This window comes from Pseudonaja textilis, chromosome Z, assembly GCF_049901715.1.
Source record: "Pseudonaja textilis isolate UNSWEBS1 chromosome Z, rPseTex1.2, whole genome shotgun sequence".
In the NCBI taxonomy this organism is placed as follows: Eukaryota; Metazoa; Chordata; class Lepidosauria; order Squamata; family Elapidae; genus Pseudonaja; species Pseudonaja textilis.
The window spans coordinates 25,447,053-25,463,584 of NC_142008.1; the positions used below are offsets into that span (position 1 = coordinate 25,447,053).

General features: G+C 37.8%; 1 protein-coding gene across 8 annotated transcripts in view; it reads left to right on the plus strand.

The window, feature by feature from the left end:
- PLXDC2 (plexin domain containing 2) overlaps nucleotides 1–16,532 on the plus strand; it is a 328,341-nt gene that overhangs the window by 282,253 nt on the left and 29,556 nt on the right. For all 8 annotated transcript variants that reach the window (XM_087917531.1, XM_087917532.1, XM_087917536.1 and 5 more), the window contains one exon: nucleotides 2,450–2,531. In XM_087917531.1, coding sequence (XP_087773657.1) covers nucleotides 2,450–2,531 — 82 coding nt within the window. The remainder of the gene's footprint in view (nucleotides 1–2,449; nucleotides 2,532–16,532) is intronic.

The following is a 16,532-nucleotide window of genomic DNA, read 5'->3' on the forward strand; positions in this document are numbered from 1 at the left end:
TCCCAATCAGAAGCCCTGGATGACCAAGGAAGTCCAGTGCCTCTTTCATGACAGGACCAAGGCCTTTAGGTCCAGTGATGGGGCAAGATAAAGTGTTGCCAGAGCTGGTCTGAGGAAAAGACCAAGACTGATTATAAGAGGAAGAGTGAGGATATTTTTTATAATAATAACATGACACAGATGTGGTGAGGGATTCAACAAATTACCAACCAGCAATGACCAATGTCATCCCTGCTGAGGGGATGCTTCATTGGCAGAGGAGCTGAATCATTTCTTTGTTTGCTTTGAAGTAGAGACATCAGAGACAGCTAAAATACAGCCACCAGCCCATTCTAACTCCCACCTCATTGTGGCGGAACAGGAGGTGAGGAGCATCCTGAGAGCTGTTGGCCCTAGAAAGGCTGCCAGTCCTGATGGTATCTCTGACTGAGTGCTTAAAGACTGTGCTGATCAGTTGGCTGGAGTCTTCAATTTGGTCTTTATCCCAGTCCACTATTCTTGTTTGAAGGATTCTGCCATTGTTCCGCTGCCAGAGAAGTTTCCTATCAATAACATCAATAATTACAGACCAGTAGCACTCACTCCTATCATCATGAATTGCTTTGAGATATTGGTCTGCCAGCACATCATTTCTGGTCTTCCACGTACATTTGATAAACACCCATTTGCATACAGAAGACATAGATCTATAGAAGATGCTCTAACCATCACTCTTCACACTGCTCTGACTCATTTGAAACAGCAGGGAGGCGGCTATGTGAAAATGCTTTTTGTAAATTTTAGCTCTCATTTAACACAATATTTCCACATAGATTAGGGTATAAATTTACGGATCTTGGACTTTCTTATTCAGTCTGCCTTTGAATTATGGATTTCCTGTCTGGCTGCTCTCAGATGGTCATATCTCTTCAGCCCTTATTCTTAACACCGGTACACTACAGGGTTGCATCCCTTGTTGTGTCCCTTATTCTATACTCTTTATATGCATGACTGCATTCCCACTCATGCTGGTAATACTATTACTAAATTTGCAGATGATATACCAGTGGTGGGACTTATCTCCCAGGGGGATGAGTCTGCTTATCGAGATGAGGTGAACCAGTTGCTTTCATGGTTGGAGACAATAACTTAGTTCTTCACACCATTAAGACTAATGAGCTTATAGTGGATTATAGAAGGAATAGATCAGACATCCAGCCCATGCTTATCAATGGAGACCAAATGGAGCAAGTGACCAGTTTTAAGTTTCTGGGTGTTATCATAAAAGAGGATCTGATCTTGGGCACTCACATTGCAGCACTAGTCAAAAGGGCCGAGCAGAGATTATACTATCTGAGACTTCTCAGAAAACAATAACTGAATGAAAATGCTGGTGGCCTATCACTGCACCATAGAGAGTATTTTAACTTACTGCACCTGTATATGGTTTGCCAGTTGCACAGTAGCAGATAGGACAACACTCCAGAGGGTTAATGTCATTGCCCTTTTTGGAAGAGCTTTATAGCTCCCTCTGCCTTAAGAAAGTTCAAAACATCCTCAAAGATCCATCTCATCCTGGGCACCTTTTTTTTAATTATTACCATTTGGCAAATGGTACAGGATAATAAAATCTGATAAACAGCTTCTATCCCAGAACAGTAACTATATTGAATTCTACTGTATAGTGCAATATTAATGCACTATGAATTTTCAATTCAAATGTATAGAATGTGAAGAATGTGGGTTTGTGTTTTATTTTTATAGTTATAATATACACTGAAGATGGCATCTAAATTTGTTTTATAAGATTCAATGACAATAAAGTAAACTAAACTGAACTATGGCACTTTAACAGTTTCCTAACCTTTTTGTTATGTTCATCTGTCATCTGTTATGTTCATTATGCTATTAAAGGTAAATAGACATAAAGGAATAAATAAGAAAACTTTACAGCAGAAAGGCAGATTTAGGAGATATACAAGTTGTATATTAATGTGTAAAAGCAAAAAATGGAGGTTGCAGTGTGTTTATCTTGTACTGTGCTAAGAAGTTGGAAGTCAGTGCCCTCTTTTCTTTCTTTTTCCCTTTCCCCTTGTATCTCACACCCCTTTTTCCTTGCTCCCTTTCCCTCCCTTAATTTCCTATTTTTTTCTTTTCTTCTTTGTATTTTATATAATAAAATAAAAATAATAAATGGAGATATACAAAACATGAAAAGCTGTAGAAAGGCATTACAATTTGGGAGTCAAAACTAATTATACAAATTCAATCTGTAATAGATTTACATATCTCCATAGTATGTTCTGGAGGTGCCAAATTATTGCCCCCCGGCCAGTTTCATTTATTTTTGAAGAGAATAGATTCCTGAAAAAGTCAATTGTAGGAAATCTTCGTAAGATGAACAGTTTATTTTTATTTGTTTGCCCCTGTCTGCATCTACATTTTATTTTATTTTATTTTATTTTTACAGCTTGTCTTCAGTTTAACAGCTGTGTATCCTGTATCATGTCTCAAATTGGTTTCAACTGCAGCTGGTGTAGTAAACTCCAAAGGTAAGAAAGCTTGTTAACTTTAGTCTTTGGTACACCATGGCTTTGATAATGAATCAGTTTATCCTTTCGCCCATAGAATAAATAGACTCTTTTAATTAAGCTAATTTATTGCTTCAAATTCTTTTTACCCTTTTCAATTGTGGTAAAGAAAATTAAAAGGTTTCTTTTTCAGATTCCCAAGATATCTTAATTGATAGCCAGACTCTTCCACATAATTAACACTCAGAAAAAAAGATTCCTTGCCAGGCTTGGTGGGAGTGCCCTAGAATTATGGAGTATTGGCAAGTGGCATGAAATATAATTGAAAGGGCAACAGGCTGTATATTAAATCAGTAGCCAACAGAGGTTATATGGGTTAATAAATAAGTTTTTATTGTAAAAAAAATAATGCAAATGTTGTTCATTTAAAAAACCAAATATTAAATTAAATATGGATGGATGTAGCTAAAATTAAGGAATGGCTGGAATGAGAGGATTACTGATTGAAAAAAGTTGTGTTCTTTTGTTTAAGAACATAAATTATATGTGGTTACAGATTAGGATTTATTAAACAATTATAGCTTCAACCATCCAACAAAAGCATGTTCATTTATTTATGGAGAGGAGCAATTGGGAGGGATCTCATTTTAGTAGAAGATTTCACATTCCATGTACTAATTCGGTTTTTTATTCATTTTATTGTTTAAGTTGAGGTTTTAACTTTCTAACCAATATTTTAATCTTTTGATTTTTAATTGTTTTATATCATTATTTATAACATTGTAAATTGTCCAAAGTTGCCTGATAGTGACATTGGAGCATAAAAGTTGCCTGATAGTGACATTGGAGCATAAGAATTTAATAAATGAATAAATTATTCTGAGTAGTTGGCGAAATACAAGCATTTATTCTTCCCTTTTGGTTAAAAAAATAAGTGTCAAAAACTAAACCTTTGAAAAAAAAGTTTATTTAAAAAACCATCATGTAAATGCACTCTGATATACATGCAATTGGATCCTAACACTTGAATAATATTAATATTTGAAGATAGACTGTTATCTATGAAAATTTTCTGGGAATATTTCATTTCTATATTCAATGTGACAGGCCACAAACTGGTAATAAATAAATGCATTTAGCATAATGAAGCAAATGCTTTAGAATATTTTATAGCGCTCTCTCTCCATATATATAAATCAAACTTTTCATCAATATGTCATCATCAGTGATATAATACAGAATTCTCTCATCATAATTTGATCTGTCCTTGAATACTTCTCCAACTGCCTTATGGTGTAGTATATTTACATAGTTTATAAAATACTCCATGAAATTCTATAAGACTGAAATATAGGAGAGTCAGATTTAACCATGCACTTACAAAATAAGGCTTTTTGGAATTTCAGAAGATATCCATATGAAAGCTGTATATTGGATTTTTTAAAAAAAATTAATGAACTAATTATCACATGATTGAATGAGAAGTTTGAAAGAAATGCATTTAAATATTGTGAAATATTTGCATTTATATGTCTCATTTCATCAATAATATGTTAAGAATGATTAGAAGGATTAACTCTATACTTTAACTTGTAACAGAAAAGATCAGGAGTGTATTTATCAAATCATAACAAGCTATAATTCTATTAAATGTTCATGAAAAATTTGACCTCTGATATATTAGTATGGTATTCCTGGAAATTTTGAAAACTATTCCTGAACATTTTAATTTATCTTTGGGGCCTGTTACCACAATTATATTTCCTTGTTTAAAGTTCAACTCTTACGTGATTGTAAAATATTGTTGTATATAATTCTTCAGAAAAAATTTTTTATAATTACAAGTTTCAAAGTTTTAATATTTTTCATAATATGTACTTGTATTAATCGAAATTAGAACAGGTTACACCGGTGGATCTATTCTCATGTTCCTGTTGCAAGGATCATGTCAAAGCATGAGCATAAAGAAAATTTATGTTCCTAGTGAGTACCGTAAAACTTTCTAATTCAGTTATTCTCCATATCTCATATAAAGTGCCATCGATTTATCAGTGAACCTGCTATTAGCATGTTAGGAGGAAAAAACCCTTCCATTTTTCCAAGAAGGATATGCATGTGTTTTTTGGAAAGCTCTTATTATATTTTTCACTTCCACAATTCTTAGAGACTTAAATTTTCAGTGTCCACATTGTGTCCATGTTAGACTAGTCTGACTTACTCAGCATTTCCTATTAGTTTGTTTTGCCACAATTTTTATATTTTTGGCATTCGGTATCAGAAGAATAATTTTAGAGTCGGGAATTTAAAGTGCGCAGTAATAGTTCTGAGCAATATTGACATAAGAGTTGAACTTTAAACAAGGAAATATAATTGTGGTAACAGGCCCCAAAGCAAGTTTTTTTTACTACCAGTTCTGAGGGCGTGGCTTGGTGGGTGTGGCAGGGGAAGAATCTTGTAAAATCTCCATTCAGAGGTGGTATTTGCTGGTTCTCCTAACTATTTAAAATTTCCACTACCAGTTCTCCAGAACACCTGCTGATTACCACTTCTGGTTCTGAGGGTTTAATTAAAAAAAAATCATCCTTAGCTGCTGACCTTGTTCAGCATGAATGAATTCACTTGCATCACTGTTATGCAAACTAGACTGCGTTGCTGTTGGTTCTTGTTTTAAATGCTGTTGTACTTATAGCTTTAGAAATTAGAGCTGGAAATTCTACTTGTTAAGCGGGGAGAAGGCTTTACAAAGGTTTTCCAGCAATCTAATGAGGCTCTGAAGGACATATATAATGAAGGACAGAAAGAAGGTTTCTGCCATTCAAAGGTTATGAGCATACCTAACATTTTGACTAGACGGTTCTTTTCAATTAGATTTTTTTCCCCTTCAAAGTTATATTTTATCATTTTTAACAGAAATAATGGACAAAAATAATATTCATAGAAACTGAAAGAAATCACATTATGAGGAAATAGCAGGCCTGATTTGTGTTTCCTCTTATTCTATGTTGTGAACACAGTTCTGCCACTTTGAAAAAAATTTCTTGGTAGGATTAGGCTATTAGTCAATGTATAAGGTATGCTAATTAAAGTACTGGTCTGACATCAGGGAGATCAGCATCTGGTTTGTATTTTAGACCAGTGGTGGAATTCATTTTTTTTTTTACTACTGGTTGTGTGGGCGTGGCTTGGTGGGCATGGTGTAACTAGGTGGGCGTGGCCAGGGAAGGATACTGTTAAATCTTCATTTCCACTCCAGGGGAAGGATTCTGTAAAATATCCATTCCCTCCGCACATATGAGGAAAGGTTACTGCAAAATCCCATTCCCTCCCCACCCCACTGACCTGCTTTCCAGCTCCGTTCTCCTGTGTAGGGCAACAAAAGAAGACTCAGCCGATCAATTGGGACTCAGGAGGCAGAGAATAGATGGGGGCAGGGTCTGTCAGAGGTGGTATATAAGAACTGGTCAGAACCTGCTGAATACCACCTCTGCTTTAGATATAGAAATTTTGGCCTCTCCTCTCAGCCCAGCCTACTTCAAAGATTGTCACAACCGTTCTTACAACTTATAATCAACTTTCAACCATTTATTTAACAATAATTTAAAATTATAACAGCACTGGAAAAAGTGAATTATGACTCATTCTCAAAGATACAATAGCCAGTCCACCCCCAACATGGTTGCAGTTAAGATGCTTGGAACTGGCTCACATTTACAACAGCTCACATTTACAACAGTTGCAAGTGTCGTGTGGTCACATGATCACAATTTGACATTTCCCAGCCAGTTTTTGACAGGCAAAGACAATGAGGAAACCTGGATTCACATAACAACCATATGGTTTGCTTTATTAACCCCATGATTCTCTTAATAACTGCCTAAAATGATTGCAAAATTGGATCCAGTTAGAATAAGTGATGATTTGCTTAACAATCACATACTTAGCAAATAAAATTCCAATCCGAATTGTGGTTATAAGTAAAGGACTACTTGTATATTATGCCAGCAGACTTGAAATTCTAGACCTAGAAAACCTTGAATTATGCCATCTTTGGTCTGATCTAAGTATGGTATATAAAATCATACACTGCTCAAAAAAAAAAGGGAACCCTTAAACAACACAATGTAACGCCAAGTCAATCACACTGCTGTGAAATCAAACTGTCCACTTAGGTAGCAACACTGATTGACAATCAATTTCACATGCTGTTGTGCAAATGGAATAGACAACAGGTGGAAGGCATAGGCAGTTAGCAAGACATCCCCAATAAAGGAGTGGTTCTGCAGGTGATGACCACAGACCACTTCTCAGTTCCTATGCTTTCTGGCTGATGGTTTGGTCACTTTTGAATACTGGTGGTGCTTTCACTCTAGTGGTAGCATGAGATGGAGTCTACAACCCACACAAGTGGCTCAGGTAGTGCAGCTCATCCAAGATGGCACTTCAAGGCGAGCTGTGGCAAGGTTTGCTGTGTCTGTCAACGTACTGTCCAGAGCATGGAGGTGCTACCAGGAGACAGGCCAGTACATCAGGAGACGTGGAGGAGGCCGTAGGAGGGCAACAACCCAGCATCTGGACCGCTACCTCCCCCTTTGTTCAAGGAGGGACAGGAGAAGCACTGCCAGAGCCCTGCAAAATGACCTCCAGCAGGCCACAAATGTGCATGTGGCTGCTCAAACGGTCAGAAACAGACTTCATGAGGGTGGAATAAGGGCCCGATGTCCACAGGTGGGGGTTGTGCTTACAGTCCAACATCGTGCAGGACGTTTGGCATTTGCCAGAGAACACCAAGATTGGCAAATTCGCCACTGGCGCCCTGTGCTCTTCACAGATGAAAGCAGGTTCACACTGAGCACATGTGACAGACGTGACAGGGTCTGGAGATGCCGTGGATAATGTTCTGCTGCCTGCAACATCCTCCAGCACAACCAGTTTGGCAGTGGTGTGGGGGGGCATTTCTTTATGGGGCCGTACAGCCCTCCATGTGATCGCCAGAGGTAGCCTGACTGCCATTAAGTACCGAGATGAGATCCTCAGACCCCTTGTGAGACCATATGCTGGTGCAATTGGCCCTGGGTTCCTCCTAATGCAAAACAATGCTAGACCTCACATGGCTGGAGTGTGTCAGCAGTTCCTGCAAGACGAAGGCATTGATGCTATGGACTGACCTGCCCGTTCCCCAGACCTGAATTCAATTGAGCACATCTGGGACATCATGTCTCGCTCCATCTACCAAAGCCATGTTGCACCACAGACTGTCCAGGAGTTGGGGGATGCTTTAGTCCAGGTGTGGGAGGAGACCATCCGCTACCTCATCAGGAGCATGCCCAGGTATTGAGGGAGGTCATACAGGCACATGGAGTCCACACACACTACTGAGCCTCATTTTGACTTGTTTGAAGGACATTACATCAAAGTTGGATCAGCCTGTAGTGTTTTTTCCACTTTAATTTTGAGTGTAACTCCAAATCCAGATCTCCATGGGTTGCTAAATTTGACTTCCATTGATAATTTTTGTGTGATTTTGTTGTCAGCACATTTAACTATGTAATGAACAAAGTATTTAATCAGAATATTTCATTCATTCAGATCTAGGATGTCTTATTTTTGTGTTCCCTTTATTTTTTTGAGCAGTGTACATTGCAATGACTTACCTGTCAATGAATACTTCAACTTCAACCACAACAACACAAGAGCACGCAATAGATACAAACTCAAGGTTAACCGCACCAAACTTGATTGCAGGAAATACGACTTCAACAACAGAGTGGTCAATCTCTGGAATACTCTACCTGACTCTGTGGTTTCTTGCCCAAACCTCCAAAATTTTAACCTTACACTTTCTACTATTGACCTCACCCCTTTCCTAAGAGGTCTGTAGGGGTGTGCATAAGCGCACCAACATGCCTACTGTCCCTGTCCTATTGTTTCTTTTATTTTCTTATGTATCCATTTCATGTATTCATAACTATGTATAAACTTATACCTATTATCTTGTAAGCGATTGACAAATCAAATAAACAAACAAATAAATAAATAGTTGAGGGGCAAAATGGAGTAATAGTATTATGTATACCTTCTGAATGAAAGCCTGGATATGCATTTAATAGAGGAATACAGCTGCAAATCTAACAAAAATAAATGCTTGCTGAGAAGAACAGTACTTCTTGCCTTTGATGCTGGATCTTCTCTCCCCATTGATAACATGAGAAAGTTCACTTTCAATTATCTGGAAAAATAAAATAAAATTTGAGGCATCAGTTATGCTCACAAGGAGGGGTTAATGAAGGTATAATTGCCAAACTTCCATCAGTTGGTCCCTCTTATGGCAAGTACATGCTAATGCAACTTCTCACTCTTCTTTTTGGCATAGGGTTGTAAATGCTTGATATATTCGTTGCTTTTCCTAAGAATAGTGATGTTGATTAGTCCAGTAAAAGTGAAAATAAGTAACGTCAGTGTATAAAGCAGTGTTCTTTCAATTCCAGAGCTATATCCACTTATTTTATTATTACTTATTTTCAGATTGGGGATCACTTCTTGAGATTAAAAGTGACAGGGTTCAGTTGGGAGAATCACAGAATAAAAATAAATAAAATAAAAAAATTGACACTGTTGCTGGAGGAAGGGATGTAGCCAATGGGACCAGTATGAAATTATCCCCCCAAAAAATTCTACATCCCAGATCTTCTCACCCCAACCCTTGCATATATACCCATCCATATTGGTTAATGCATTAGGCAAGTATTCATTCCACAGAATCTTATATTAATAGTGCTGCTTCTACCTCAACTTTGATAAAATAATTAAATTGAATCAACTTTATCAAAATGAATCTGTTTTATTCCATTTCAGGGTGGTTTTATTTTATTGATGACATACACATAGTCAACAAAGTCCAGAAAATTACATCCAATATTCTTAATACATGCTGGGTGGTTTAAATTTTAATTTTCATAGAGTTCACTATTCTGCAATTGAAAAGTATATAAACAATTGTTAATATCTAGATTAAGAACTAAAAAAATCCAAAAATGAATAATAGTGAAGTTATTACATTTGTGTATTTTATTCCTAATTCCAAATGGTACTGCTTTAATGAATTGCAATTTCAGTAAAATATATGCTCTTGTATTTTTAGATCCTGTTGTGGAAAATATATAGTTTTCACATCAAATTAGAATGTGCATTTGAAAATCAACTATCTCTTCCCAGCATCATAAATCTGTGTTTGAAATTGATCCAACACAGGTGTAGAGCAATTAGTGGTGTTGGCTTACACAAATAAAAACAACATGTCTCCTCGGTGGTTTATAGGTAAGGGCCTGATGCAGCCTGGGAAGCCAACAGACATATTGTAATTAAATTATATGAACTGAAATTTCCCGTAATGGTTGGGAATTATTGAGACAGTGGTTGTCATGGATTGGAATTTTGAAGTTAAAATACACCACATTGGGAAATTAAAAGGTTTAGTTGTTGTTAGAATAACATACAAATCTAGAAGTGTAATAAACTGCAGTTTTAAAATATGCTGATCAAATGGCATAAGTGAACTTCACACACAGTATGTGTTACACAATCCAGAATCAAAACTACATGAGAATGAGATCTACTCCCAGATAACCAGGTATTCAATAATAGAACAGGTTTCCCTCTGGCACATTAAGAAAGGTATGTATAGTAATTAAGACTTTTGAAGGAGCTAAAATATCCAACCATCTTCTTTTGCAACCTAAATGAAATAGGTTTTATAGTAAGCAACATTTTTCTTTCTTTTAAGGTGCCAGGAGAGAAAATAATCACTAAAAGTTACAAAAAAATGGTATCTGACTGTTTGGAAAGCTGCCTTGGCCAGGGCTTTCTATGGTAGAGGGGAAGGTCAGAAATCTTAGGTCCAGTTATTGTACTACTGATTGCAAATAACTGTACTTATAATTTTGGCTGATTATTGTAGACAGTAATCATCTTCCAAACAGTTTCTTTTGTGTGAGACCTGGAGGGAATCCAGTACACTGTACTATTTCTAAGGGTCATAGCAAATAGTAATTAGGCAAGTTAAAGAGTTAAAGCTGAGGTGACATTTCTGATTTTTTTTTTTTTTTTTTTTTGCTGACCAAAGGATTTTCAGAATACCACCAAGATGATTTTTTTTTCACTTTGGTCTCTACTGCTTATTGGTGATTTTAAAGGAATATAGCATACAGTTTGGTGAACTGAAATTGGGGAGAGCCAGTTCTGAGATACTGTTCACTTGGTATACTTTACTGGGTTGTTATGAAAACAAAATGGAATGATTCTCAATACCAATCTTCCTTGAAAGAATGTCCATTCTGTATCCCTCTAGTCCAGGGCGGTCAACCTCTCTCGGCCATGGGCTGAATGCGTCACATGCTGGCCAGTGGTTGGATTCAAATTTTTTACTACGGTTCTGTGGGTGTGGCTTGGTGGGCATGGCAGAAAGGATACTGTAAAATCTCTAGTCAGAGGTGGTATTTGCCGGTTCTCCAAACTACTCAAAATTTCCACTGCCGGTTCATCGGAACTGGTCAGAACCTGCTGAATACGACCTCTGGCACTGGCCATGCTCATGCCTGGTTTAGCGAAAGGAGAAAAAGTCCCAATACATCACATGATGCCTCTGTGATAACATGAGTTTGACACCCTTGCTCTAGTCTTTCATCAAAATCTTAACTAAGTCTGATTCTGCTTGACATTTTCCAAGACCAGTCAAGGTCAGCCAAACATTGGCACTTTCTTTGACAATTACCCTGTTTCTCCAACAATACGGCCTCCTCCAATAGGAAGTCCCAGCATGTTTTATAGGCATGAAATGAAATTAAGCCCCTCCCCCCAAATTAAGGCCTATATTAAAACATGCGAAATGGGGGGGGGAATGGTGGGGGGGCTTGCCGTTAGGAAGTACTTTTGTTGCACACCTGGATATGGTGCTGCCTGCGTTGACCCCGATATGAAGTGCCCCACCAACGCCGAGGTCAACATCCAAGCTGTCGCCACCCGCCCACCCAAAGATGCAAGGGGAGGGAATTAAGTCACCCCCCAAAAGACAGCCTAGCCATTTTTTCGAGGCTCAAAAAAAAAAAAGACCCGGCCTTATTATATGAGAAACACGGTATTTGTAACAGAACAATAGCTATCATAAATCATAAATATTATTCCAAAAACATGAGAAGTATTGCACAAACTATTCATTCTTCCTCAGTTTGTGGCCCCCTCATGTTTTGAACAACTACTCATTTTGTCATTTATTATTAATTGTGTTCTTCAGCTTATAGGAATGATGGTCCAAAACATCTAACAATCTAGGGGTCATATTATGAAAAAAATTATATCAGCTATGAAATCCTTAACATCTGATAATTTTATCATTTAGGCTAAAATCCTTTGCATATTTATGCATAAATAAATTCCACAGAAGCATTCTCACTGAAAGAAATGCTAAGTAGGTTTACATCTTCTCATAAGGAAAAATTAAAAATCAAGAACAAAAATGGAATTTTTTTTTAATCACAGTAATTCATATTGCATATACAGAATTGTATATAATATTGCAAATTCCACTGGCATTCTCATCTATTGAAACAGCCTCTGTTTACAGGTTTCAATAGTCATGAATAATCATATAACAATAACTCATAATTCAAATACAAGATTCCTTCCTTAAACATGATAGTTCTTGGATCTTATCGCAAGAAAGAGTACAGTATTAAAACAAACATGAAGCTAAATTGACGATAAAATTTATTTATTGAGTTGTCATTGAAACAATTAGCAATGTCGTAATTCTCATAACAGTCAATTCCTGTAGTTTTGCTAGCCAGGAGCAGTTCCATTGATGATGGCCGCTTTCCAGCAAGAAACATAAAAAATTACATATCTAGTGTTATATAAGAGAATTTTTTCAGTGCTAAGTGAGTATGATTCAAATTGTAAGTTTTACATATTTAAATTATTCAGCAAATATTTAGTAATATATTCATTCAAACTTTGGTATATTTCCTACATGTTGATAAAACGGATAGAATAAGCTTGCTGCTTAATTTCAGTGATAAAATTTGAGTTTCCCAGAGCCAATGCAATGCACAGAGTCCAGCACAAATAGCTATCCACCCATCCACTCCATTATGAAATTTCTATTTTTCAACCTGATCTAACATACATGAATTTATAAAATAGAATAAGAAGAATAGAAATTAGAATAAGAGAAGTCAGGGGCATCATTCTAAATACAGGCAAAGAAGACTAGCATCAACACAACAAATGATTTTGCTGTAGTTCTATTTTTCCCTATAAGCTATAAGCATTTTAATTTGGCAGACCTCTTTTAAAAGCTTCTTGATTTTGGATTAACATTTGTTGACATGTCTCTTCTGCTCTCTCTAAAACTGGAAGGCAAGAACTTTTAGGTAGTTTAGTAAATAAAGACACCCAGCTCTTTTCTTTGTAATGTGAATAGGAACAAATAACCCCTACAAGGATTATTTACAACTTCATTTTGTCTCTCACATTCACCATTCTGGAAGACATCAACTCTGTTCCCTGCAGTGCTCCACTAAGAGCCACTAGCCAAATCAAACTATCACAGTCTGTAAACATTTCTTGCATCCCACTGCGAATTCCAAAATTACATTTTCTGTGTTCCCTATAAACAGAAAAGCAGAGGATTTTCTGTTCATCTCAAAAAAGGTTCTTTTCTCATATCCTAGAATGTGGTCTGTTAATTGCTTTACTAGGAGCAAACTTGGTCATCCTTTGAGAATGAAATTGTTATAAAGCAGCTATGTTGACAGATGGTACAAGTGGCATCACTAATCAAATCTGCCATGGTGTTTTCATGGCAATGGGGAATTATCACTGTGCCAGTAAATGGAAAGGCTTATTAAATGTTCTGTTCTAAGTAGAAAATGCATTGTAATGATAGCTTGTGGAATCATAAATTGGAGATGCAAGAATGACTAAATGCTCCGTGACTGATGGGTCTGTGACATATGCCTTGGAACCATTTTGCAGATACCTGCATTTGGATACCTTCAAAGCCATCTTGCTTCTCTAAAGCAGCATTTCAAAGATCTATTTAGACCCATCAGTGCATAAACAGTGAATGTTAAACAAGCAGGTTTCCTAAAACCATTACCTTCTTTGGGGTCATCTACTTCAGGGGTCACCAACCTTTTGGACCTCAGAGACACCAAACTCATAATTTTAAATCCTGGGGACCACTAATATGAATTTTGACTGACGGTGGCTTGCTGACGTTGGTAGGAGGGAGGGAGGGAGAGATCTGTTTTAACTCTCTCTCTCACACACACACACACACACACAGAGAGAGAGAGAGAGAGAGAAAGAGAGAGAGAGATCCTCACACATCCCACGTCCTCCAAAGCAGCCACATTCCTGCTTTTGAGCTTCGGGGGAGAGAAATCCAATCTAACACAGATCCCTCACACATCCTCCAAGCAGCCACATTCCTGTTTTTCAGCTCCATTTGAGAGTGGGAGAAAGAAATCCGATCTAACACAAAGATTCTTCACACATACATACACACCCTCCAACACATCCACATTCCTAACCTGCTTAGAAGAAGAAAGAAACGGAAAAAAGCAGCTCGGCAGCCAGGCAAGTTCCCCCCCACTCCACTCTTTCCTCCCTCCCCTCACTACCTCTTGTTCCGATGCAAGCCTTGTGTTCCCGTGGGCCAGCCATGTGGGCAGCGCAGCCTTGTGTTCCTGTGCAGACTGAGTTAATTGCTTTGCGAGGTGGTCTAGGGGTGATATTTCTCTGCGGACCACCAAAATTTTCTTACGGACCACCAGTGGGATGCAGCCCACTGGTTGGCAACCACTGATCTACTTCAACTTATTCTTGCAAAGCATTTTTTTTCTGTTCCTCTCACACAGTTGAGCCATGCAGTTAAGAAACAAAGATTAGCTGCTTCAGTAGGAAGTTCAGTTTTTGTGGATGGAACAGGAGACAAGAGTAAATAAAGATCCATTGGAACCCGAAACTTTTTTATTAGGTATGATCAAAGGGAATTTGAGTAAAGATAAAAGATACCTTATTGTACACATCTTAACGGCAGCAAGAATCACATTAGCACAAAATTGGAAGAGTGATAAAATACCACCAGATGAAGTTCTGATTCAAAAAATAATGGACTGTGCTGAACTAGAAAAATTCACTATGGAACTGAAAGGCAAAGAGGATCGAGAATACTGTGCAACATGGAAGAGGCATTATGAATGGGTGAAGAATAAGGATAAAAATAATGTATAGTCACAAAACAGGAAACATGTATATACAATGACACAATAACTGTTAATGGGAATGAGATTTTTGTTTCTTAAAGAATAAAAATTTAATTTAAAAAGATCCATTTTCAATATTGCAAAATTAGTCTAGTGTCTTTTCTGTCATCCACATGTTTAACTTCCTTTTTGTGCATTCTCTGAATTATAGAATGAATCCAAGCTTTTCCGGTAGGCCTTGAAAGCTGAGCAAATCAATAGCTGAATATGCAAGCCACCATTTATTTCTCCATGTGTACCACTGATCTTTTTGTGTCAGTACGAGGTAGCTCCCAGCCAAGCTTATTATATATTTAATATCTTAAGGTAGCCTTCTGAATAGACGAAGTGTGTGGTATGGATAAAGGAGATAGAACCTACTCAGTTAAGATGTCAATGCTGTGGACCAGCCTTCTGAAAGACGCCAGTTTATTCAATGTGCAACTTGCATCTGCTAGCCTAAAACTGTGTAAATTATGCTTTTAAACTCAGTATATGCACACAGACACACACACATCCTATTGCTATTTACACAGTTATTTCATTTTTCTCATGCAAATTCTTTTTTGTGGTGGAGGGGCGAGTTTTTTTATTTTATATTACATATATACAAATCAATGTGTGAACAGTGTGACACCTGGGTGCCATACATTTTGGTACAAATAAAAATAATATTACCATGTTTCTCACATAATAAGGCCAGGCCTTATTTTTTTTTGACCTCCGAAAAAACGGCTAGGCTGTCTTTTCGGGGTGACTTAATTCCCCCCCCTTGCATCCTCAGGTAGGTGGGCGGTGACAGCTTGGATGTTTGGGAGACCTTCCGCCACCGTTGCTTTCCCTTCTCCCTTGCTGCCGCGGCGTTAGAGCAACGCCACAGCATTTGGCGCAGCCACGTGCGGCCAGTCAGGGCTCCTCCCTGCAACCAGAGCCCTGAGGAGACACTTGGCTTCAGGCGCTCCTGTCGCCGCCTTCCCTTTGACTTCGAAGGTAAAACAAATTATTTTAAAAACCTCCGCTCATCCCACCAGGGCCGCGCCGGAGCCGTACGGGCTGGGCAGAGCCTGGAAAGCAAGCCGCGGTGGTTTCCTGGCTCTGCCCAGTCCTCATGGCTCTGGCGCTGGCCCTGGCAGGATGAGTGGAGGGTCCAGCGGGAGGCGCTCCCTGCCTTGGTGAGAGCTCTGCCGCCCGGAAGGAGGGCCCGCCCGTCAGCTGCACTGGGCGCCCTTGTTCCCATATTTAAATCTCCAATGATCTTAGGGTAGGTGAATATAATCCAGTAGATATTTTCACCATCCTTCAAAGAAATATTCCCAAGCTTGTATATTTATCTCACTCTCTTCATAACCATATTGTTACTGGTAGATCTGATTTTAATTATTTTGAATTGTAATTCAAATACAAAAGCAGTGTTAATTTTTAAATCTGTAATTCCAGCATTTTAAAATGCCTTCTCAATTCCACATCTTCCCAGTTTCCTGTATTTTTGAAGAAGAAAAAAGTTTTTCTCTCTCTCTTTCTTTTCCTTCTAGTTTGATAATATTCTCAAACTATTTATTCACTGCTTTAATAAATAATTCTGAATTAATCGTTCCCCTAAACTTTATCTTGGTGTTGAGTTTTAATAAAAAAGAATCCTCTCACCCAGTTCCACACTATTCACCGAAATCCACTCCGGCACAAATCTTAGGTAGTCATCGGCTGTCTCAGCTTCATGGCA